Here is a 24,769-nt window from a genome sequence, read left to right as displayed (position 1 = left end):
TTATCCGTCCCAGCAAAGGCCGTGAACGCGTTCGCAGCCCCGTTTTTTATGTCGACCGACTACGGCTCGGCGCTTTGTTTGCACACCCACCCGCGGCCTAAGCGGGTCACCTAAACAAACTTTTCGGGGCGCAGGAGGTTCCCGGGATCGCTTCTCTGTTCTTTCTTGTTTCTCTTCGCAGCGGTGTTCTTCTGTTGAGTCCGTGACGTCGTCTGCGTGCGTGGGCCCCCTTTCTCGACTCCCTGTTCCCGCCACGATGTGTTCGTTGCGCAAAAGAGCCAGAACGATGACAGACTTCCGAAACCCAGCGAGCGCTGGCGTCGCTCCTATCAACACTGGGCCACGCCCTTACAGAACACACTCGCATGCATGCAGACGAACCTGGAGGCGGATGACAGGTTGACGTCATTCTTGCGGTCTCTCCCTAGCCGTGATAGCCCTTCTGCGATAGTGGTGCCGGTAATGTTCATCGGGCGGAGGAGTTAGCCGCTCTTGCCGCTCTTGTCTGACCAGCCGGGCCTCTCCTTTGAACGTCGTTTTGCGCGCCAGCTCGCGTGTGATAAGTGTGGACGAGAAGCGTTTGCGGCTTGAATGACGAAGAAAGAGGTGCGAAAAAAAGTTTCGATAAAGAAAGAGAAGTAGACGACGCAAAGAGAAGACGGAAATCTCGTAGGAATAGCCCTGCTTCTCGCACCATGTCCTGAGTGTAATGGTAGGAGGAATGCGTTCACGAGCTGGAGGCGACAAGAGCCCACAGTAGGTTATCGCAAACCGGAGACAGAGCGCGACTCCGCGCGTACGGGAGCTGCACTCTTGTACGCTTCTTTATCGCGAGCGTATTGCCGCACGTTCTTGCCATATCGTTCTATCTCGCTCCCCCGCGTTTCTCCTACTGCGAGATAAGCTGGTTCTACAGTCATCCAAACAAGTATCGCTGAGGCAGCACCTCTTCCTGGCTACGTAGCAAGGACGACGACAATACTCTCGTGGAAGGCGCCCCTACAACACAGGTGAGTCATTTCGATTTTACGTGAGCTCATTTTCTTGGGAGTTCTAAATTACCGCTGCCATTTGCTCTGCAACAGTGATAGGTCTCGTTACAAGTTTTGCTGTCCGGTACCAAATCAGTGGGAGTGGTGCAAAGTCAGGAGCGTTACAATTGACATTTTTAGCTCGATGCGCGAGCGAGCCGAGATAATTTTAGGCGGAGTTGTTCTTCCGGCGGCTTTACTTTTGAAAACCAGCCTGCCAAAAGAGAATTCTTTCGGGGGATTTTTTCTATTGTTTTGTAATCGTCACAGAAAGGCTGAAAACTCGCACGTGGGACACAGCACGCGCGAAAGCTTTTCGGGCACTGCAAGAACGCTTGAGAAGCGTTTGAAGGGCACAGTATTGATTGATGTTTTTTCCGCTCTTCTCCATGTTTGGTTTTCAAGCCAAATGTGTCTGTGTATTGGCCGTACAAATAGGTCGCATGTTTTCAACGTGTGAAGTAATTTATTTTATAAAAGAGATAAAATGATTAATACAATCTGAAATCTCTAACAGCCATCTAGAGACTGCAAGGCAACTAGCTCAAACTACCAAGGTTGTGACGTTGAAGCTTTAGAAATAAATCAGCAAGGGTTTTATCGATAACATGGACAAATATTCAATAATGCAGTCCTAAATAGCGGCTATATACCCATAATCCTATGACAAAGGTTCATAAAACAAAATACAGCACTACCACAACGGGACAAAGAAGACACGTAGAGAGGACAGGCTCTCTTCTTTCTCCCTGTTTGGTTTGCACTATAAATTTTTTTGAACGCCACGAATCAACTCTCCCAGCAAACCATTCAAAAGGTTCAGTTGCGTCCCCCGAACACCGTTGGCTCCCCGGGGAAATTGGCGAAAAAATCAAAGCCCCTTTGTTAAGAGAAGGATGGTTAATACGCGAAGCCCGTGCAACCTGAGTCATGGTCAAAGTCTAAAATCCAAACTTCTTTAACTGTGTCGGAATAATAATAATAATAATAATAATAATAATAATAATAATAATAATAATAATATTAATAATCAATCAATCAATCAATCAACCTTTATTTTCGGTGCCCAGGAACAACCCTAGGGTCTTGGTACTGGTACACCATATACAAAACATACATAAAAACAAACTAAAATCAAGACAACACAACACCCAAAACCGTATGCATGAAAGAAACAATAAAGTAAAGATAGTTACAGTAATCTCAGAAAGCAAAACAGCCAAAAAAAAGAGAAAAGAACAGAAACAGGAGACCTAGCGTTGCAAGCCATGACACTCGGACAGCGAAATGTTCAAGGCACGTGAAAAACAGGAAATACTCACTGAACATGACAGAGATAAGTTATACGCATAAAACGAAGGTTTCATAACAAAATGTTCGGAAGGTTCAACTTTGAAAGAAGCTCAGCATTACAAGCACTGGCACTCAAACCTACAGAAATTCAAGCAACGCAAAACCAGGAAATGTGAAAAACAAACAAACAAGAACATGATTTGCCTAAAATAAATACGGCACATTAATTTGCAATGACATAAAGGCACTTAAGCTACAACAGTTTTCAAGTCGTTTGAGAACAAAGAAAAAGAGCTCTGGAATATATCAAGACGATCAGAATATTCATTATATGCACATTGTATTCTGCAGATGGACGAGCGTCTTCTACTTAAAGCATCTGTTCTAAAAGTTCGAAATGTTCGGAAAAGTTTGTTCGGCAAGTTAACATTGATAAGTGTAACCAAGTCGTCACACAAAATATCCCCATGAAGAAGTTTATAAAGAAGTTTATAAAGAATAATAATAATAATAATCAATCAATCAATCAATCAATCAATGTTTATTATAGTGCCCAGGAACAGCGGAGGCCTTCGTGCTGGAGCACTCAGAGGAGAAAATGCAGCACTGTAGTACATCAACAATTTGCTAATAAACACTCAGTGAGCAAAAAAAAAGAAAAGAAAGAAAGACCTACAAAAAACTGCAAAGAAGATTAGAAATAAAATAGTGCAATCCAACCGACTTTACACAATCAAGTCGTGCTGGCGCACAGAAAAGGTATAAGACAGCAATGAAATGCATCAACAGCTGGTAAAAGAACAATAATAATAACAATAATAATAATAATAATAATAATAATAATAATAATAATAATAATAATAATAATAATAATCAATCAATCATTTATTTGCGTGCCCAGGAACAGCCGGGGTCGGCCTTTGTGCTGGCGCACGGAAACAGAAACACACGAAACATAATGTACACATCTTTCAAAAACAAAATAAAATACAAAATACAAAAAAAACGAAAGGATAGCTTATGTTGAAGTTACGGAATGAAAGTCATTTAAGTGCATGAACTCAAGGATAAAAGACAAATGCAGAATAAGAAAAGTTGGCAGTTACGCCAGTACAAACTCACAGACAGTTTGCGAAACAGAGTAGGGCAATCATTAAATATATCAAGGTAATCCGAGTACCGATTGTACGTGCATTGCAGTCGGCACACAGGGCACAAGACACGCAGACAATTGGGGTTGCAAAAGGTATCATGTTTCCTGGTCCACTTTTGCGGCACATAAAGACGAACATGCTGTAGCAGCTCACCACAAGACACTATGCCGTGCATAATTTTGAAGAGGAAGAGAATATCAGCCTTGTTCCGCCTGGAAGTTAAGCATAATAGCGTCAATGAAGAGGGCGATCCAGGGTTATAATTACTACTATCGCCAAAGCGATGGTTGAAGATAGATATGAACTTATTTTGGACCCTTTCTACAAGCTTACGGTTTGTTTTGCTCGTGCTGTTCCAGACAACAGATGCATATTCAAGCTGAGGACGAAATATAGTTGTGTAGAGCTTGAGAAGAGAAATCGGCTCCTTGAACTCCTTGGACACGCGACAGACAACGCCAAGCGATCGAAGAGCTCTACGAGTAATTACCTGAATATGTGGAGAGAAGCTCAGTTTACTGTCGAAAGTGACGCCTAGGTCATTAACCTCTACCAAACGTGGCAGTAATTCACCGTTGATGTTATAGGGAAACAAGATGTTGTCAGTCTTTCTTGTGTATGTCATTACCTTAGTTTTAGATGTATTAATGAGGAGTTTGTTGCATGAGCACCAATGCGAGAAGGACGAGATTGCTCTCTGGAGAGCGGAACAGCTGGCAGAGTTGGAAACAGATTTAAATATTTTTACATCATCGGCATATAAAAGAAAATTACAATCATTAAATATTGTCGCGACATCATTTATAAAGATTGAGAAGAGAAGTGGCCCGAGAACTGAGCCCTGAGGGACACCACTGGTGACCTCATAGGAAAGAGAAGTCTGTCCATTTACATGCACGAAACATGACCTATCACATAGATAATTGCATATAAGAGATATCAGGGATGGTTGTATATCAAGCTCCGATAGTTTTTTGGCTAAGAGCTCGTGGCAGACGACATCAAAAGCCTTGCTTAAATCAAAGTAGACTACATCAAGTTGACCTCTCCCTTGCACAGCTTCCGAAGCATGCAGCATGAAGTTGACGAGATTGGTAGTGGTCGATCGGCCCGCGAAAAAACCATGCTGTTCAGGTATTAATGTGGTATTTATACTGAATGTGAGTAGTTTATGCAGTATTGACTCAAACAATTTAGAAGCAGCACATAGAATAGATATCGGTCGGTAGTTCATGGGGTCCAATTTAGAACCTGTCTTAAATACAGGAACAACCCTTGACTTCTTCCAACGAGCGGGGAACTTGCCAGACTTGAAAGAAGTTTGAAATATACACGTCAATACTGGAACTAGGATATCACCAAACGCTTTCAGTACGGCAGAAGGAATGCCGTCAGGGCCGCATGAAAATGACGACTTCAATTGTTTCAGAGCTTTCAAAACGAGACTTTCCGAAACCAGCACTTCTGAGTTTTTACAGTAACCTAGAGATTGTGGAGGGGGGCAAGCTGCACTGTTGTTGCCATAAGTGGAACGGAATTGTCGCGCAAAGGCATTGGCAATATCCGATATGCTCTCTCCTCGTTCATCGATGAGGTTAATGTTCCCAGGAAAATTTTTACATGTTTGAGAACGGACGTGGCCCCAGAAAGCTTTTGCATTGCGTGTTGCATCAGCCTCAACCGCGGCAATGTAATTCGACCTATCGCGCCTAACCACACATTTACAAAGAGATCTGAGTTGACGAAACTCATTCTGCCACCTTTCCTGCCCCGTTTTCTTAGCTTGCTTGTGCGCTCGATTTTTCCTCCCCAAAGCTCGTTTAAGTTCAGCAGAAAACCAACGCGGAAAATTGCCTTTCTTTTCAAATTTTCGGGGAACAAAGCTCCTCAAGCCATCGTGAACAACTTGAGTAAAAAAATCGGTCTGTTCAAATAATAATAATAATAATAATAATATTAATAATAATAATAATAATTTATTCACTGTACATATGAAAATACAAATGCAAATGGCGCAATAGGCTATGCGTTGGCTTCCTAACGCAAGAGACCCAGGTTCGATTCCGACCACGGGAGTCGTTTTCTTCTTCACACAGCCTTTGTTGAAACCCGTTTTGTGGATGGCTTTCCTGCAGTGCGTTTTTCTAAGAAAGCTTCGCGTTTCACCATGATTAGTATTATCATCATAATCATCATCATTATGTACCCTCCCATTGTATAAAGTTGGCCGTCAGTGAGGTAAAAAAACTTATCTTTAGAAAGTTCCCCTCCTGTAAACGCCAACCGCGCCATTTCTTCAGTTAGAAAATATCTTCCGTGGGAACATACAACGGATAGCTTTAGATATCAAAGGCATTTTCTCCTGTGATAGTACAATGCAGATATAATGGTGATAATGTGTCACCGGCTGCCCCGTTTTTAACCTTTCAGGCTACTTTTTGTGCGTCAAGGTTTTGTAGATGACAAAAAGGAGCATTAGAATTAGGCCGCAAAGAAATAAACAAAATACCAGATATCTCCCCTCAGAGATGGAGAGCTTGCTTTATTGCGAATGTAGAAGAGAAAAATTGTTGTGGGGTTTTAATCAGGTTCTTCAAAGAAGGTTTCGCGACAATTTTCGAGCTCCGAGTAGGGTATTGTGACGGCATGCTGCTCCAAGGGCATTAAACAAAGAAAAACATTCTTTCTGAAAATATGTTTGCTTAGTGGTTACAATGAGAAACTGTTGCGATTTAAAGATACTCGAAAACACAAACTTTGGACCTGGAAAATAGCTTGGGATTGGAGGTAAAATCCGCAACTATAGAATAGCCTTTGTCGACACGCGCGGCGTGTAAACACGGGCATGGGTACGATAATTGGAAGACGTCTTGAGAGGGTAAATTTTGTTACCCAAAGGACGTACCTTCAAGGCTTCGAACTGGTAATGGCGAACGTATACTTTGCGTCATTACGTTGGTATGTATTTTTATACCAACGAAAGCAATAATGCGAGTTGCGTGTGAATCGCCGACGTACAAAATTCTCGTGTTAGCTACTAGCGGAAAGATAATAGAGTTTGTTCAGAAGCAGGTACACAGACGAAGCCCTGAGGCACCTCCTAACCTCAGCGTCTCATCAGCCGCTTCTGTTACACTCTGGTGGTCCGATTTCGTTGCTTGCGCTTCACCGTGCACTGTGAATGGCTCACACTGCGAAAATTCCGCCCAAGGTATCTAAAACAGTGTGTTATACGTATTACACGTATGCATTCAAGAAAAGTACCTTTATTTGTCAGATAGTTACAAAGCGGTTTCAGGAACGTCGTTTCCGATGGCAGCTCTCACTGATTATATTAGGTGCTAGTTTGGTTTCCTGGTTTCTCGCAGCTTGTGACCTGACGAGTGCACTGCCTACAGTAACTGTTCCAGTCGTGTGCAACACATTCTGTTCCTTTGAGCATATTTAGAGAAGCATAGTCGCTTTAATCTCAGTTCTGCACCCGATGCGAACTTAATGGTAGGTTCGTCATTTTCAGGCGAACTGTAGCAGTTTTTGTGTGAGCATGGGCACAGTGTTTGGAGCTGACATTAAGTGGCCACTTACAAAATGTTCTCATAACGATTGTAGATTGCTAGCGGTGGATAACATTTTTTGCGTGGCGATGCAGGCAATTTCGTCGTTGGCTTGTCTTTATTGACTCCAGTTGCTGGAGAGAAAGCTTTACACTGTACGTTATAACGCTTGACCGATAGTAATAACGAAAAATTTTCAAGTATATTTCTTTTTAGAGATTTTAACGGACACGAATATGAGCCAAATTTGGTTGTGCATGTAGACATATATGCATGACTGGCCGTGTTGTAGGGGGTTATGCCCCTGGCAGTTTACAATGTGTGTGCAACTTTACTATCAGCGGGTATATCAGCATTATGATTTGATTACATAAATTCTACAGCCATAATTTTAACAAATAACTGAGAGTGCAAAGCAGAGTTAAACTTGGCCAAAAAAATTGTGTATTGCCCTTGTCCTATTACTCTCAATGTGATGCGATCAGTATTCTTCCGCAATTGTGGTGGACTTTCTTGACAAACTCTATTCTTTTCACATACCATACATTTTCTGTTACCTCTCTGAGTTTTTGTTCCCACGCGTCCACTACCCCCAACATCCCCCCGTTTAAATATTAAATTAGCAGTTGACTTCATACTGCGATGAAACTGTTAGAGAAATGCTGACACACCAATAACAGGCGAAGTAGGCAAGGAATTCTTATCACACTAAAACTTCAAAAACTTTATTTGCTATCTAAACAAACGTATAGGGCTCGGGCAATTCCTAAAGCAACACTTCGGCGGCAGTTCCTAGTTTATTCTCCGTCTAACCATGGGTAATTATGACTCACACGTTCACCATGCCCGTCTTTATTGAAAGCACTAAACCATCTGGCCACACATATATTCAAGCAGATCCCTTAAATGTGATGCGATTACCATTATTTTGTTGCGTGAGATTTTTGCAATGACGATTTCAATTCGCTACACATACATGCTTCCCCCAGTCTCCTTCCCTTCATTCTTTCCCCTCCTTCCTCAATCTTATAACTACTACCATCAATCAATTGCGTTTTTCCACGTCCTTTCGAAGGTTACTTTGCCCCTTCTATATCAGTTTTCTTCACCCTTCCGCCCGCCTTTTATTCAAACTTTCGAGTGGCGTCCTTCTGCGGGAAAATCGTGACACAGCTAAAGGTATATTACATACTTGGAAAGGTATATTACATACGTGTTCCTTAGGGTTTCTTCTTGTTCGAAGATGCTAACAAGCACAAACATTTCGACCAGGGTGAATAGTTCGGAAACATTTGTTTATATAAACGTATTGTTTCAGAAATTCCTTAACTTTTGGCCAGGCCGCTGAATCGAGGGCCACACAGACAGACGGACATACACACAGACGAAAATTTCCGCATTGAGGTAGGTCCCGAAACACTATCGCCTTTAGAAGATGAGTCGCCTGATTCAGTTATAGTGATTGGTTCACAGTAGTTTTCGTTGCATGGCTTACTAGAAGGTAGCTTATGGTCAGCTGTTTTAGGGCTCAGTTGCTAGAAAGTGATTCTGTAAACGGCTACGCACACGTTTTGTAGAATTAACGTGTCCTCAAAACTATCAAGCGAGGTTTCAGTAAAGCTCGGCCGGTCGTTCTTCGAAAAGTTATTTTTGGGCAACTTGAGCCACGATTCCATGTCATCAATTGTAGCACAAAGAATACTTCTACAATTATTGGGCTGGCGCTTAAGCAACTTCCTAACCATTTATTCCTCTATTTAGCAGCGATAATGTCCCCTGTCATATATGAATTATGTTTCTTTTCCTTCACTGGTAGGTTGCTCATAAAGAAGCGCAGTAAAATTTTTTTTGAATGATTGCTATAGAATTTGTGTGTTCGTGGAGGGATGATCTGAAGACTTGCGCACTAAAATCTTTTTGAATGATTGACACATTATTTTTGCGACGGTGGAGGGATTATCTGAAGCATTAGGCGTTAAAGTCTTTTTGAGTGATTGTCATAGTATTCTTGTGTCGGTGAAGGGATGATCTCAAGCGTTTATGAGTGAACCCAACTGGTAGGGAACGTAATCATTTTATGTTTTACTGTCCGCGTTAGCGATATTAATAAATGTGTGGTGTGTAGCGAATCCGCTTTCCGTCTTAGAATGTGGGAGGTGTATAAAATTAGTTTGTGGACGCATAGCCTGGTTTTTAGGTGCGGAGCACCTTAGGACCTCAGAATGTCCGTCCGCGCCCGTGCGCAAAGCATTTACAATCGCGAAAAATCACACAGGCACCGCCAGGATTCGAGCCTGTGTCTTGTAGACGAGACAGAGTTCGGGTTAATTGTCTTACCCAGTGGGCTACGACAGTGAGTTAGTACCCGAGGGTCAAACGGCTTACTTCCTCGTCTGTGACGCTGCGGAGTACATTAGGACCTCCCAATGTCCGCCCGCGTCCATCCGTGCGCACACCACCATCAAGCGAAAATCTGTGCGGAAACTACCCAAAAGGGTACAATAACGCTCCAAAGTACTCGAAAACAGGCACAAATATAACATAGAAACGAGAAAACGCGCGAAAACACCGGTGTAGTCTGGTTGTGATCAAGCTGTAATACACAGTGACTGCATCGAACTACGCTACATGGAGCTACGCGTAAACACGAGATGGCGCCGCGGTGCACCGCATATAAAAGCGGGTTCCGGAAATTACACACTTTCTTCCCGCCATGAACGGAAACGAACGTAAGAAGCGTCAAGCTGCTGCTCAACGCCTACGAAGACAACGAGCTTCCTCGAATACGAAAAGCGGAGGCAAAGCGACTACAATCGAATGACGGTCGGGGTGCAAATCGGTGTCACTCGGAGCGCAACTAGGATGCCGTTTAGAGTTCCCCTACTCCGCACTCTCGCCATCATCCACGGTCTGTAGATGCTGCCATTTTTTTCGGTCATGTCGTTGGAAGTGGTCGCTTGGGAAGATAAAGATGAGGATAAGGGTATTTCAGTATATTCCTTGCCCACATGTCGGTTTCTTCAGCATCTGTCTCATCTGAAAAGACATTGTTATATCAAGTATACTTTAGGAGCATGCGCACTGGAGTTGCCATGTTTCCAAGTTAGCAGCGGGCAGAATGAAATCTCCCCGCAAGATGGCTCGTGCCCCAACCTGGTGGCTAGCATGTAGCCATTAGGTGCTTGCAAGCTGCCTGGCACAGAAGTTGGGCTTTCATGAACATACCAAACCACAGCCGTACATGAGCCGATGAGGCTGCTGCAATATATAAAGTTTCACGCATAATATGCATGTTTAGATACGCTATCTTCTAGATGTAGACGTTGCTGCGCCGAAGCAGGAGTCTTCGATTACCCGCAGCCTTCATTGCAACATCTCCTTGCACCATGAAAATTTTCAAGGCGATAGTCTTCCTTTGGCGACCTACATGCAGAACGTTTTGTTCGTCCGTCCGTCCGTCCGTCCGTCTGTCTGTCTGTCTGTCTGTCTGTCTGTCTGTCTGTCTGTCTGTCTGTCTGTCTGTCTGTCTGTCTGTCTGTCTGTCTGTCACTCATTTCAGTCGCCCGGGCAAAAGTAAAATGAATTTTTGAACGAGAATTTCATATAGGCAGGATATTTCCGAACCACTAAATCTGGAAACATCATACGCTTACCATTGTTCAAAAAAAAGGTGGCATATTTGAGGCACAACATCAACACATAAGTGTTATTTGGACTGTCGTTTTGTTAAAAGCGCAGTAATGCTGCAATTTTGCTATGACAAATGAACAAATACGTGTTAAAACTGTTTTGACCCAAGAAATAAACAAGTGCTCATCTCTAGCAAAAGATTTCGTAGGGGCATTCCGAGAAAAGCAACAGTAAAGAGAAACACCAAGAAACACCAAGCCTAACCCATATGCTGCAAGGCGAAGTGGTACAACAGCATATTCCGGGAATGTTATACGCAGACGACATTGTTCTTTTAGCTGATAACCAAACCGATATGCAGCGGCTAATAAATATTTGCGGCCAGGAAGCCACGGACCTCGGGTTAAATTTCGGTGCAGAAAAATCAGGAATAATGGTTTTCAATGACGCTACCACCGACGTAGTGTCTATCCAGCAAGGCGAATTACCTAGAGTCAAGGAATATAAATATTTGGGAGTGTGGATAAACGAAGGGGATAGCTACTTAAGTACTCACGAGGAGCAACTTAAGGTTAAGGGAAAGCGAAACGCAGCTATAATGAAGCATAGAGCTCTGTGGGGTATAACAAATATGAAGTAGTAAGAGGAATGTGGAAAGGAGTAATGGTTCCGGGTCTCACGTTTGCGAATGCTGTACTCTGCTTAAAATCAGACGTTCTATCACACCTTGAAATAAACCAGAGAACGGTAGGACGTCTGGCCTTAGGCGCGCATGGAAAAACAACTAACGAAGCAGTTCAGGGAGATATGGGCTGGGCGTCGTTTGAAGTTAGAGAAGCTCAGAGTAAAATATGCTTTGAGATGAGGTTGAGGGCAATGGATCCACGAAGGTGGGCAGCTAAGGTTTTTAGGTACCTATACTTGAAAAGCATGGACACGCAGTGGTTAAGAAAGACTAGAAGGCTAACAATGAAATACGGAAAGAACAGTGGGGAATCCAAAACAGCCAAGGTAACCAAAAAAGAGGCAAGGCAGATTGAAACGAATAAATGGAGGGAAAAAATGGAAGCCAAAACGTCGTTAGAGGTGTACAGGGCTGAGAAGATGAACATCAGAAAGGAAAATTTCTACGATAATTCCCAGGGCAGTGCTTTGCTTTTTGAGGCTAGAGCAGGTTGCCTGCGAACTAAGAGTTTTGTGGAGAAGTATTCACAAAATGATGGGGTATGCGTGGTCTGCGGAAAAGAAACAGAAACTATGCGGCACATCGTGCTAGAATGTGAGGGTATCCATCCAAATCTACATGAAGGGAATATTGGGCTGTCAGAAGCCCTAGGATTTAAAGGTATCACAGAGGAAGTTAACTTCAAGGCTGTCGAGGGGACGAAAAGAAGATTAGAATGCTGGTGGACGAAAAGCAGAGAGGGGAATATTGCCTAGGACAGTTACCACTTGTAACAGAAAAAAAAAGTATTTTGTGCCTAATAAGCTTTTTGTGCCTGCCCTAAGCAGCGCTAGTATTGAACCAAAAGTGTAAAACATAGGTATATTAGTCTTTTTTGGTAAGATGACATGTCATCACTCCGATACAAAGGGGAAACCAATAGAAATCATCAATCATCATCATCGGGCTAGTTGATTGAGAGTAATCATTTCGAAAAAACACAAGAAGGAGGGACGCTTTCTTATGTCTTGTCTGCGTCGCTTGTTTTTTGAAATGATCAGTAACGAAAGGTGTAAGTTGACTGCAGGCGAGTATTGTAACCCGGCAAAAATAAATGTAGTTTAGACAACCTCCACCGTGCTCATCTTGGGATGAGTGAGACTGCAGGGGAACAGCGTGAGACAGGGTTGGTATGAGAAGAGAAGACCTTCCGCAGCAGGGGCGGCAAAAGAAGATTGTGTTTCAACGACATGTGCAGCAAAGTGATCTTTTTCTCTCCCTACCACTTAATTCCCATATCTTTTGATGTCGGTGATTATTCGCAGAGATTCTGAAGCAGGACCTTTATTTGGGCGGCGGTTTGCCAGATTTCATACGTCCGTACCCGAATTCGTTCGTCCCTGGCTATAGTAAAACGAATGGGGGAGGCAATGAAGCCAGCATGCGATGTGCGACTGCTGCACTACTACTCTCTTGGGAAATTTCCCGCTTTCTGGCTCGACTGAACGAACGATGAAGTCATTCCGGTGCATTGCGAAATTAAATTGTTGTACTTAATTTTAAAGTTCGAAGTTCGCAATAGAAAAAACCCCAACTACTTTTCTCAACCACCTCAAGACAACTTAAACTACGGTATATGAATTATTATTTCACGCTATAAGATCAGGACGCTATTTCATTCAACGAGAATTCACTAAAGCAATTTAAAATTCGTCCGAGTGTATCGCCTTTACTAATGAAACTGTAAAGCAACGAACTCGACGAACCCAATTCTCCGCACACAAATTCGACCTAGTAACTGACACCACAACTAGATGCTGTTCCGCCGTTAATGTAAAGAAAAACGTAAGTCGTCAGCTAAATGGTTCCCATTAAAATACCCATTCCTGGAACGTCAGATTACTTTATTTCAGGGCTCTTAGCCTAATGGGGGCAGCCAAACTGAAACAAAAAAAAATAAGCAAGAAGCACGCGTATACAATGACAAGGCACCCTAGCATTTGTACTAATTTTTTTGTGCAAGGGGGGACTTTGAGTTACCGGGGGAAAAATAAAAAGTGGTTCAGTATTTCGCAGTTCAATCCCTTCCACAAAAACACATCATTTGGGTAATCAGCACCATATGCCCATTTGTGCATGCGTTAAGGTGATGGAGACGTTCCACCAAGACACAGTTCCGCTATTGTGTTGCAGTTACCGTGGTGGCGCCTCCGCAAAGAGTTGACGCTGCCGCATGCGAGGTTGGGAAATCGATTCTCGGCTTTGAAGCCACGCTTTGTGATGGGGGACGAAATTTAAATAAAGCTCCAGGGTAATTATTCCTGCCGCACGAATTGGGGAGGGGATAGCAGCTTCTGACAAGTGATTGGCACGAGTACGGCACATCGCTGTTTTTTGTAGAAGAACCCATGATTGGTGGAGTTGGTAATGATACAAGCTGACTAATGCGCGCACAGACGAAAGGCAAAGAAGGCGACGGAATGAGCGCTGACTTGCAACTACTTTTTATTGAAAGAAAACACGACATAGTATATAACTGTCCTGAAGCATTCCCGGTGCGGTAGTAACACCAAATAATTCTCGAAATGGCGGTAATGCTTTTTTGCCCATCTGATCCTTTAAACCGTTAAGGGAATTAGAATCTTATATCCCACACAATGGTAGTCAGGGCAACAAGCACTGAGCGCACAAACTGCTTCAGTTTTACGACCCCCCATACTCCGCCGTCTATTTTTACGATCGGACTAGGCGGCGAACGGATTGTGTTATTCATATTCCGCGCTCGCGGTGGTTGGCCCACATTTATCGCAGATGGCGGACGCTTTTCGTGGCGTTCACATTCGTACCGCTCGCTGTGATACAAAACGGGGCACTCCGGGACGCTGTCCCTCTCCTCAAGAAGCAATTAATCTGCATTTCAGCCTTCATCGCTCATACTTGCTCACCCCTCTTCCGCACCCCGACTTCGCAGGGCTCGCCATAAACGGCAGCTTGGAGCAGCCGGAGACTCCAATGAAACCGCCCTCGCAACGCCGGCTGGCCATCTTCATCGACCTCAACGATGGCGCCGGGGCCGCTTACGAGGAACCATATGAACGTGTCAGCCCCCAACGCAATCGTCCAGTGGAAACCGCAGCTCGGCAAGCAGCAAAATAAACACACCAGCGCCGTGGAGCCTGCTGAGCTGGGGGCAGCGGCAAGACACCGTAAAAGCGGCAACCTTCCGCTCCGACTCCGCTTCGAGAGAGCCGGGAGCTGCAACGGCAGCCATGGCGGCGGCCATTTTCGGAAGCAGCTTGACTTTGGCGCCGTCAGCGACAACCTTCACGTGCGGGGTGGTCTTTGTGGTCGCCGTAACGCTGTCTGCTACTCCATCATCTGCAGAAGATGCGCTTGAACTGGCGGCGTCGTCGCTTGCGATGACGCCGGAAGAACTGATCGCCGAGCGGGTCTCAGCTGGTCTCAATCAAAGTGCTTGTAGGGACCAGTGCAGCGAAACCACCATTAAACCCACGATGTGCGCGTGTCGAAATAGTACACAGGAGTGTCGTGATATGGGTGACTGCTGTGCGGACCTCTTCCTCGAAGAAGTCCCGCGTCCACGGCGCGCCTGCGTTCAGGCCTTCGGCCGCGATCTGATGGCTGTTGTGCGGTGCCCTGACTCGTGGGTACCCGCAAGTGACGGGGACGAGAGCAAGTTGCGATGCGAGGAGGAAACGCGAACAAACCTAAGCCTTTCTTATTTAGACGATATGCCGGTACTGAGCCGTGATTCTGGAGTTCTATACAGAAACGCCTACTGTGCGTCGTGCAATGGCGATACAAGAAACCTCCACCCCTGGGAAATCGTGTTGGATTGCACACCCAAGGACGCCGCTGAAGTGAGTGCTCATTTTTGGCATTCCTATTATTAGTGCGCGAGTGACCGGCCTTTTTTACACAAGAAAGCCAACCAGATTATTTCTGGTTTCTGATTTATGATTTCTCTTCTGCTTTCGAATAGCGAGTGACACCTTTCGGAACTTTCCCTAACCACACGGCATACATAAAAGTCCCTGTTATTTATTATGATCTGTCACTGATGGTTATCCAACACATCTACTCAAATAGCAACTCCCATTAGCAACAAAATGTTTCGCACGCTACCTTGGTGCTATTTCTTATGGTTTAGTTTAAATAAAGCACGTCTTCTGCCGTTTCCCATAACCATACGCCGGATAATACAGGCGCATAAAGACATTCATTTTGCAACGCATCGCGCTTAAAGGATGTGTGGAGCCACTCAGGCTTTTGTTCTCGCGGTTCAAAAACACAAGGAACCCTTGCCATATAAGCTTCACCCTAAAGCTAGTTTCTTTAACGTTGGCCTATATGTTTGATATTGTAGAGGTGTCTTTGAACTTTCACGTACATAAGAAAGGCAGGAGCACTGCTTAGCGGAAAAAAATGGTTTTTACAGCAATTATCACCCGCATATCTAAAATTCCGAATTCAGAAAATCAACTTGCAGTACCCTCATTGCCGTATAAATTACCTACGAGGTTAAGCTAGGAACATTGCGCATTAATGACAAAGAAGGCGAATATTTATGTTGGTAAGCCACGCAACACCTTTCGAGTAGAACTAAATGTAATGGCTGCAGCACAAATGCTCCTTCCGAAGAGTTCGAGTAAATATTAGAAGATTGGCACCAATATCAAATCACTTCGCACCAAACCAGAATCGTTATCCGGACCACAATTTTTAATTTATAATTGAACTTTTTAATGAATTCTGCAAGTAGCCGACGAAGCTGTGCATGTTGCGTCCATTGTATTTTGGTACAAAAGAGAGGTATTTCCAAAATTTCCAAAATAGGTTCAGATTTTGCATAGTTAAAGGTTACCTACACGTCAAAGACACCCCCCCCCCCCATTTCCTGCGCTCAATAAATGAAGCGAGTTACATAGTCCAAGAACGGACGATTGCTTGCTTAAAAGTATATTAGCTTTCCCGCCCAACTGCAGTTTACATTCGTGACCGGATTGCGACAGTCGACGTGACAAGACTCACAAAAGAAAACAAAATTTTTAATTTCCATCTGCAATTGCGTGATTTAGATCAACCCCACGTATTGTGCTTCTGCGAATTTATTTCAAGCCGTTACGTAAACCCGCCAGAAATCACTCACGCAATAAAATTTAAAATAATTTACGTATACAACGCTTAAAGAAATTTAGTAACTCAAACCACGCATACTTCGAAGTAAGTTGAGTCTCTCCTAATATTGAAGCGGGCACTTAATGTCACTGAATAACGCATACGGGTATCCACAGTACACCCTGTGACTAATTGGAGTACTTTGCTTTGCAGCCCGTCTATATATGAAGCCTGCGCTAATATTGACACAAACTTCTTTTCATTTTATTTCATTTCGTTTATTTCATGTTTTTTGATACACGAGGAGGCGGAAGAAAAAGCCACCCAACGACAGCCTGACGAGGGCCCCGCGCATTGTAACATGTGTAACATTAGCCACAGCACATTTTGTTGTCAAACGCAGACAAAACAATAGGTTGTATATTTTTCAACATTGCATAAATACATAGCTACGCACAGATATGTCAAATACATACGTATGCGAAGGTAAAGGCAACTTCAGATGCATGCTAGAATTGACAGGTATCCCGATGAACGGAAGAGTCAGAAGTGTATCAAGTATATACAACTTCAAGTTCAAGTATATACAAGTACATAAAAATACAAAACACAAAATACAATTCTTCATGCTTTTACATTGGTATCAACCTTCCAGTAAGCACAATATTTAATTATATCAGGAGTATGACACAAAAAATAGAAAGTTCAAAATAATTGACTGTTAAGGAAAAGCTCACACGCGTGTTTAACTGATAGGGTATCTATGTCCTTCCCAAGTCAGTGAATGTGATCACGCGAATATTTCGAATTTGTGCTCACTGATGTAATTTTTTCTGTTTTCCGCAGGCTCTGAAAAACGGCACGGCCGCTGAAATCAGGTACGTTCCCTCCCTCAAAGCCCTCGTCTTCCAAAGGGGCGGAAACAGAAGTTCCGCCCGATGCCGAATTGGCATCAGGGAAATGCTGAACAATAACTTTAGCGAAACACTGAATGTCACAACATGCAAACGGCGACCCCTCACCATGACGTGCCCAGACGACTACACGAACGCTGAGATCAGGCGCAAGTGCCACAGCTATGCAAGCATGGTGGAATATACTGTCAAGTCACTCGTTTACCGAAACCTGCACTGCGCAATATGCAACGGAGTTTCGACAAAGGCTTTAAGCTGCCACCAGAGACAAGACGCTGGTCCCAACATTCGCATCTCCATGGGTGCATCATATGCCATCGTCTTGGACTTCAGCAGTTGGCAGGCGGAAGCGTTATCAGGCGCGCCAATGAAGCATGTGTGTGGCTTGGATGAGCTCCACGATCCTGTGCTTAAACGCTGCGTTAAATCGGGTTGCCCCGCTGACGTGTGCGTGAAGCGCGACAATTGCCAATGGACCCGTGTACCCAATGACAGGGTGCATGTGAGAGAGGACTCGTTTCTTGTCATGAAGACCGGTTCAGAACTACTAGAACCAGACAGGTGGCACCGAGACGGTCCCAACGCTGTGATTGCCTGTGTGTCTACGACGGACGAAGCCGCAGCCCTAATGCCAGTGGAATTCGAGAATGTGCTATCAACGATACTACTGCTTATTTCTGTTGTGTGTGTAATCATCCACATAATCGCGTACGCACTGTTGCCGAAACTAAGAACTGGGCCTTCTAGGCTTGTGCTTTGCCTTGCTGTTTCAGTCCTGCTGGCCCAGGGTACTTTCGTAGCAGGCGGGCTTCTTTTGACTCCTGGCTCAGCGATCTGCAGCGTGTGCGCGGTGGTGTCTCACGGAACTCACTTGGCGGCTTTCTTTTGGATGAATGTGATGGCGATGGACGTACAGCGAACATTTCGTAAGGGAATAAGTGGGAGTTCGCGAGCAGTGAGCGCTTTCATGGCGTATTCCGCGTACGCGTGGCTGGCACCCACTGTACTCGTGGCAGCGGCGGTGACGCTTCAGTACCTACGACCTGAATCCCCATGGAGTCCATCCTACGGCTCACCGTACTGTTGGATCAACCGGCCGTACAGCCTGATCGCATTTTTCGGAGCACCGGTGCTTCTGTTACTGCTAGCCAACACTGTCCTCTTCCTCCTGACGGCTCGCAGCATACACCAAACTGCAAAACAGGTAAGCATTCACTTATATTCTTTAGAGGCCTAATGTTTTGCTCGAAACAAATGAAATCAGTAAAGCCATCTTGAAACGTGTGTTGATCCCACAAAATGAACTAGCGCAATCGTTAGGTTGGGTGGTCAACGTCATCTGTGCCAAGTATAACTTTTCTACGTGCATCGGAAAGCTCACCCTTTCGTTGCAAACTTTGTTGCCGCCTTCCCACTCTTTCCTGCGTGTTTTTGGGCTCCGCCGTCCTCCCGCACGCGCGTCACCCATTCTACCATGTACGCCACGAAACAGAAATCTTGCAATTGGACAGCTTTTTTTCTCACTTCCGGAGCGTCCACTGCTCAGAATCGAAGAGTCGCGGTGGCACCTATGGTTAATTAGAGCTTCCTGCAGCCCACTTAACGATATCATATTTGTCGCTATTTATCTTTTTTCACTTTATTAGCATGCTCCTTTTTAAGGCATGTTGGCTGGCAGACAAAACGATGACACGACGGCGACGCCGACTTCTGCGTTGGCAGACCGCCTTGGCACACGACGCCGACGGCGACACGAACACTCCGTCTGATCGAAAGTCCGCATGGTGTGACTGGCTCGATGGCCGAAGACATCGACAATGCCTATTGGCCGAACGGTAGTCAGGAATCGATCGCGAAGCGAAGACAGCGCCCGGCAACATTCGTACCGTAATGAATGCGGCTGTGTTCTGTTAGTTCTAGAGTGCAATATAGTAAGGTGCATGAAGTTCATACAGCTCAACACATGTGATCCGTATTTTTGCTAACTGCTTATTCGTGTGCTTTTGCAAGCTGCGTATTCGTGTGCGACCAGCAATATTTGTAGAAAATATAAGCTCAGTCATGAGCAGAAGAGGAGTTACGAAAGGTTCATTAGGTAATAAGGTATCGATATCAAGCAAAGTGTTAAGCGTAAAGCGCAAAACAGAAGCGCGCTGGCAAATCGCAGTCGCAGCCGAAACAGTGCTGTTGGTGGATATAGGATTGGTGGGGGCGCCAGGGAACCCTACTGCGCCACTGTTACTCAAGAAATACGCAGTCGACCAGCCAGGAATCCTTGAAATCTGGTAGAAAACAATAGTGTCACAAAAACTTGTCTCTCAAAGTGGTACACGGATAATTTACGCGCAATTCTGAGTTATGTTTTGTGGAATGGACTAAGGCCTCGCGCGCACTCTATAAAAGTCGCGGGTTCAAGTCCCGGCAGGGTGTTACCCTTTCTTTTTTCTGCTAAGTCGTCTAAGTGGCATGGTTTGCGAATCATATTTGCGAATCCAAAACAATTTTTTTGTTAGAACTGTGTGACTAACATTTAAAACGTGAATTCATCAAACGTCAAGTGGCAGGATTTGTTAAGTTTTAAACTCTGGCTTTGTATATATAAAAAAAGGCAATTCTACTTTCAGAGAAAGAAATAGTAATGTGTGCATATTGCAAAATTTGTATGTATGTCTTTATATAGAGTAAATATAGTTTTATTCCGTCCACTTAAAGAAGACACAAGATAAGCTTGGAGAGGGACAAGAGGGAAGGGGTATACAGTGCCGCGGCCGGCAGCCAAACCCTCCACAAATTGCACTCGGCGACACTGAGCACGTTATTAGAGGAACGAAAAGCTCTTAGAGAGAAAAGGGCCTCTGGGTAATCAGGGAAAAATCGTGGATGGAATAATTGTTTTGTGCAGTCATACGCACAGTGAAACAAATAGGCAGTCGCGCAGGGCCCAAAACTTGCTACTCTTCCGATAGCACTGGTAATATCTGTCACATTTCCCAGAACGTCAGGCGGAGGGGAAAATGGAATGCATGAGGCACTATAAAACCCTTTTCATATTTGCCGCGCTTTCGAGGCGCTTTTTCAAAGTAAGTGCTACGAGTTGTGCCGCGCCTCCGCCAGATGGCGCCACGGGTCCCGCGACTGAGAGAAGACGCAGTGAAACATCCCCCTCGCGAGGGGCACGATCAAATGCAGAGCATTTCCGGGGGCGCACGACGTCAAGTAGTTTGCGTTACGTTAATGTTGTTGCACTTGTGGCAACTGCAGACGAGAGAGCGCTCGTCTGCAGTAATTTGGATGAGTCAACGATATAAGGCGCGTTCGTAGCGTCCCATTCTGTGTCGGCTTTGTGGCGCAGTGGGTAAAGGATCATGTACATTGCGTTCCGCCCGCTGGGTCCAGGGATCGAAACAGGGCGCCGGATAGTATTTTTTTTATATAGTAGGGTGGGGTGCGGTGCGGACTACGGACGTCAACGCGGGTGACATCGTGAGTTACTGAAATGGTCTGCGTTTAAAAGTCCCTGTGCCGTACAGTTGAACATTTCGGCGGCTTTTTTGTTACGGTTCTAAATATTAAGGACCGACCGGAATAACGGAATTGGATACTACTACTGCATGCGTACGCACGTGCATGGCATCACCACAACACGACCAAACTCGATATTGCCGCGAATGAGCAGCCAGTTAAGTATTACATAAACCGACGTCGGTTCGGAACGCATGTACAGGTCCGCGCCGTAGTAAACAGACCACGGGAGCGGTGGCCGAACTGCATCGCCGCGCCGTGTGTGGGCGCCGACGGGAACCATGGAGCGCCGGTCAAAGAGTGTGTTCGCACTGCCCCCGCCGCCATATCTGAAATGTTTAAGCGCCGCTGTGCTGGCGTGTCATGCTCGGCGAGACGGTCTTCAAAAGGCAGCGCGGGGTATATAGGGTCGCTGGTTGCACTGCGCTCGCAGGTGTCAGCGGCGACCGAATCTGCCACTGTTAAGCTGGACGAAACTGCATGCACGGAAGCGTGCCTTGTTGCGCGCTGTAAATGGCGGCATAAAATTGCAGGCCGCTCCGGTTTTCCATAGCAGGTCACGGCGATATAGTTTATTGTAAGCCGATAACAAAATTGCCCTCGACATTATAGAAAGAACATTCACAGAAATTTTGGTTATTCGAAAAAAAAAAAAAGTAGATCTTGCTGCCAACATTGTTTTCTTTTTTATTTAATTTTGGGTTTCTCCCAAGTTACTGCTGCCACTAAGTTCACGTTTGTTCTGAAAAAAAAAGAGGAAAATACAAATCTCATGCAGTGAAAATTTTATAAAGAACGCCGTAAAAACAGAAACAATCGTTGCCATCTATTAAAGCGTGCCTCATAGCCTGCATATTCTTGTTGCCGCTATAAAACCGACGTTGTTATTTTTAACGAGCACCTTATATTGGTTAAGAAAATGTTGCAGCTTTAAATTAAACCTCGCATTGAAATAAAAGATTGCTTCACCGCATGACATCAATGTCTTGCAGAAAAGCGCCGACAGGGCTCCAAAATGACCGAAGGCGAGTGTAGTCGTCATGACCGATGACCATACTCTTCATCGGTCATTTTGGTACAAAATCTTATGACAGCTATACTCGCAACGGGAGCGAAAGGGGTAATGCGACAAAAAAAAATATGCACCCTATAAGGCCCGCTGTAATTGGAGACAACGATTGAATCTATTCTTGCGACGTTCTCTAATACAGAATTCCCATAGCATGGAATTTTTTTGATTTCCGTTTCATCAGAACAGACCAAGACTGAGTGGCAGCGATAACTTGGGACAAACCCAACATTTAAAAAAAAATGTCGGAAGCGAGATCTTTTTTCCGAACAACAAAAAAGTCTGTGAATGTGATTTCTATATTGACCAGGGCAATTTTGTTGCCGGCTTACAATTAATTATACAGCAAGTACACGCATCGGTCCGCTATTGTATGCCACCCTTTACAGCGCGCAACAAGGCACGTTTCCACGCGCGCGTAGCTTCGTCGAGCTCAACAGCGGCGGATTCAGTCGCCACTCATGCCGGCGAGCGGCAACTCAGGCAGCGCCCCTTTATAACCTAGCACTGGCCTTAGAAAACCGTCGGGCCTAGCATGATACACCAGAAGAGCGGGGATTAAGCGTATCCAGTGGCGTAGACTTCTTATTTTTCCGGGGGGGGCAGACCTGGAGTGCGCCTCGAAGCGGCGAAGGTAGGGCGGGAGGAAGTGATGGGGGGGGGGGGGGTCCCTATGAGATGACACGTCATCAACCCGCTACAAAGAGGCTACCACTAATCATCATCATCATCATAAGGGGCACCTACAGTAGTGAGGGCCTTTTACATTGTGTCGGAAAATACTACGAGGTGTCCCCAAATAAGACGTCCCGCAAATCTATGAACCGTGAACTTCAGCAGTTTGACGCATCCAGTAGAAATTTCTTTGAATACGTGTTTTACTGGTCACATTTATTCAAAATTATTGCATGACTGAACCATCAGCCCAAAAAACGAGTCGATTTGTTTTTCTTTTAATGGGCAGTTCGGGGGTAAAAGGAAAGGGACACGAGAAAGGGACACGACAGGGGAGCTACGCGTTGCTATGTTCATTTCCGTTAGGAGCCCCCGAAACGGGTCTGACTTTGACCACTCATTTTTGTATCCGTGTGTGTGTTGTGCCAGAGCGCCCGACACAAATTCGCTGCACTTGGTGACGTGCCGATGGCGGGGTTGATTCGCGCCTAGGCCAAACCGCCCGCGTCAGACGTGCCGCGACTTGGCGGGAAAGGCGCCGCCGAGTCTGCTCTCCCTTTCCCATCGCGACGGCTGGACCAAATCATGCCTGGGACGAACTAATCCCCGCAGACACGCAGCAAGTAGCGCCTCGAGACGCCGCCGCAGAGTCGCCTTCCCTTTCCCGGTCCGGGCGGCTCGGCTGAAGCAATCGCTTCGCCTCCATTCGCCAGATTCATAATGCGGCCAGTGATAGCTCCGACTGGAGGCATCGGAACTGCACGCGGCTGCAACGGAACCCTGGGGGTATAAAACCAGCCCGGAAGCAGCGGTGGTGCGGCGGCATCTCATCGAAGGCCCTGAGTTGAGAAGTGCTATCGCTCTTGTCTTAGCCATGTAACACTCTTGCTACCTTTGTATATATTGTATATAAATGCTGCTTCAAATAACCGTCATCTCGGCTATTTCGTCGCTGTTGTCTGCACCGCGCCGATAGTGGACTGGGCAGGGCAACGTCACAACACTAGTGACTGAGCTGGGATGGCCCAGTCCCAACAGTGTATGTGTGTGTTTTGGAGGCTTGGAGCGGGTATCGCTCGCAGTCGACGGCCGCAGTGCACCCAGTTGCTGCCGGTGCTTGGCAGCCGTTACAGCACTGTCCAACTGCTCTGGCGTGCTTTGTGACCTCGAAAGCAAAGTTTTCAGGCAGGCTTTTCGGAGGCGTGATAGCTTGCACTGACGTCACTGTATTCCCGTGTTGGTGCGTTGGTTGCACAGTGGAAATATCCAGCTCTTGGTTCGAGAAGCGCTGATGAAGCTGAGAGCTATCGATAAAAAAGTGCGGTGGCGTCGTTATGGGCAAGCAACGTGTTTTACGAGACGTTCCAAGACGCGAGCTAAAGGTAAAACCCCAACGTCTGGCGTTGGCGTTCATCATATAAAACGGCCCTTTCACGAGGCCTTCCATAGTGCGAGCTTAAACTCGGCACAAGTTGCTAGCGAGGAGTGGTCGCCCCGCCAGTAAACAGCGGATGAAGGTAGGGGAAGAACAACCACCGAAATTCACCGTCGTCGTCAGCTTCATCATTACACGGTGGCATAAACGAGAAGCAGCGCATCGGGTTGCCATTCGAAAGCAAAGCGCTCCTCCAGCAGCAAGATGCCAGCGCTGTTCGACAAAATATGCGAGGCGAAACAAGGCGTCACACGCGTTCTACTGGGCGTTATGATGTCCAATTAACAACCCACAACTTGCACGGTGGAGCTATATGCTCACTTGTAAATGGACAGCACGAGGACATAGTCCTACCAAACCTGAGCAAAAAGTTTCAAAACGGGAGCCTAATAAAACCATGTGGTTGATACAAACCATGCAGTCAATTTGACGCGAATCACGTAAACTAACTGCGACTGTTTGAATGAGCGGTTCCGCTCACGAAACGGCTCCAGAGCATGACATGCATCTATGGAAACTGCTTAAAGGAGCACTGACACCAATTTTCGGCGTTAATATTATTGCACACGGTTCGCTTCCTTCACTCAACAGAATACCCTGGGTGAAATCTGAGCGGCCTGCGACATGAAGAACATAGTTTAATTGGATCTCATTTATCACGCCCACGGAGCAGCGCGCAGAGCGGCATT

General features: G+C 45.5%; 1 protein-coding gene across 2 annotated transcripts in view; it reads left to right on the top strand.

The window, feature by feature from the left end:
• The first annotated feature begins 319 nt into the window (after window positions 1-319).
• The window catches only part of LOC144172786 (uncharacterized), a 37,515-nt gene continuing 13,065 nt past the window's right edge, over window positions 320-24,769 (top strand). The window contains exons 1-3 of one of the 2 annotated variants that reach the window (XM_077701390.1): window positions 320-1,010; window positions 14,298-15,207; window positions 17,312-18,583. In XM_077701390.1, the coding sequence (XP_077557516.1) occupies window positions 14,596-15,207; window positions 17,312-18,583 (1,884 nt within the window). In that variant the 5' untranslated portion in view covers window positions 320-1,010; window positions 14,298-14,595. Of the gene's footprint in view, window positions 1,011-6,672; window positions 6,690-14,297; window positions 15,208-17,311; window positions 18,584-24,769 lie in introns of those variants that run through there. The other variant, XM_077701391.1, reaches the window with a different exon arrangement.

The sequence above is a fragment of the Haemaphysalis longicornis genome, unplaced genomic scaffold, assembly GCF_048455015.1.
Source record: "Haemaphysalis longicornis isolate Haplotype H1 unplaced genomic scaffold, Haemaphysalis longicornis Haplotype H1 scaffold_26, whole genome shotgun sequence".
NCBI lineage: Eukaryota > Metazoa > Arthropoda > Arachnida > Ixodida > Ixodidae > Haemaphysalis > Haemaphysalis longicornis.
The sequence above is the reverse complement of the archived record's forward strand: the minus strand, read 5'-3'. Positions and strand labels throughout refer to the sequence as shown.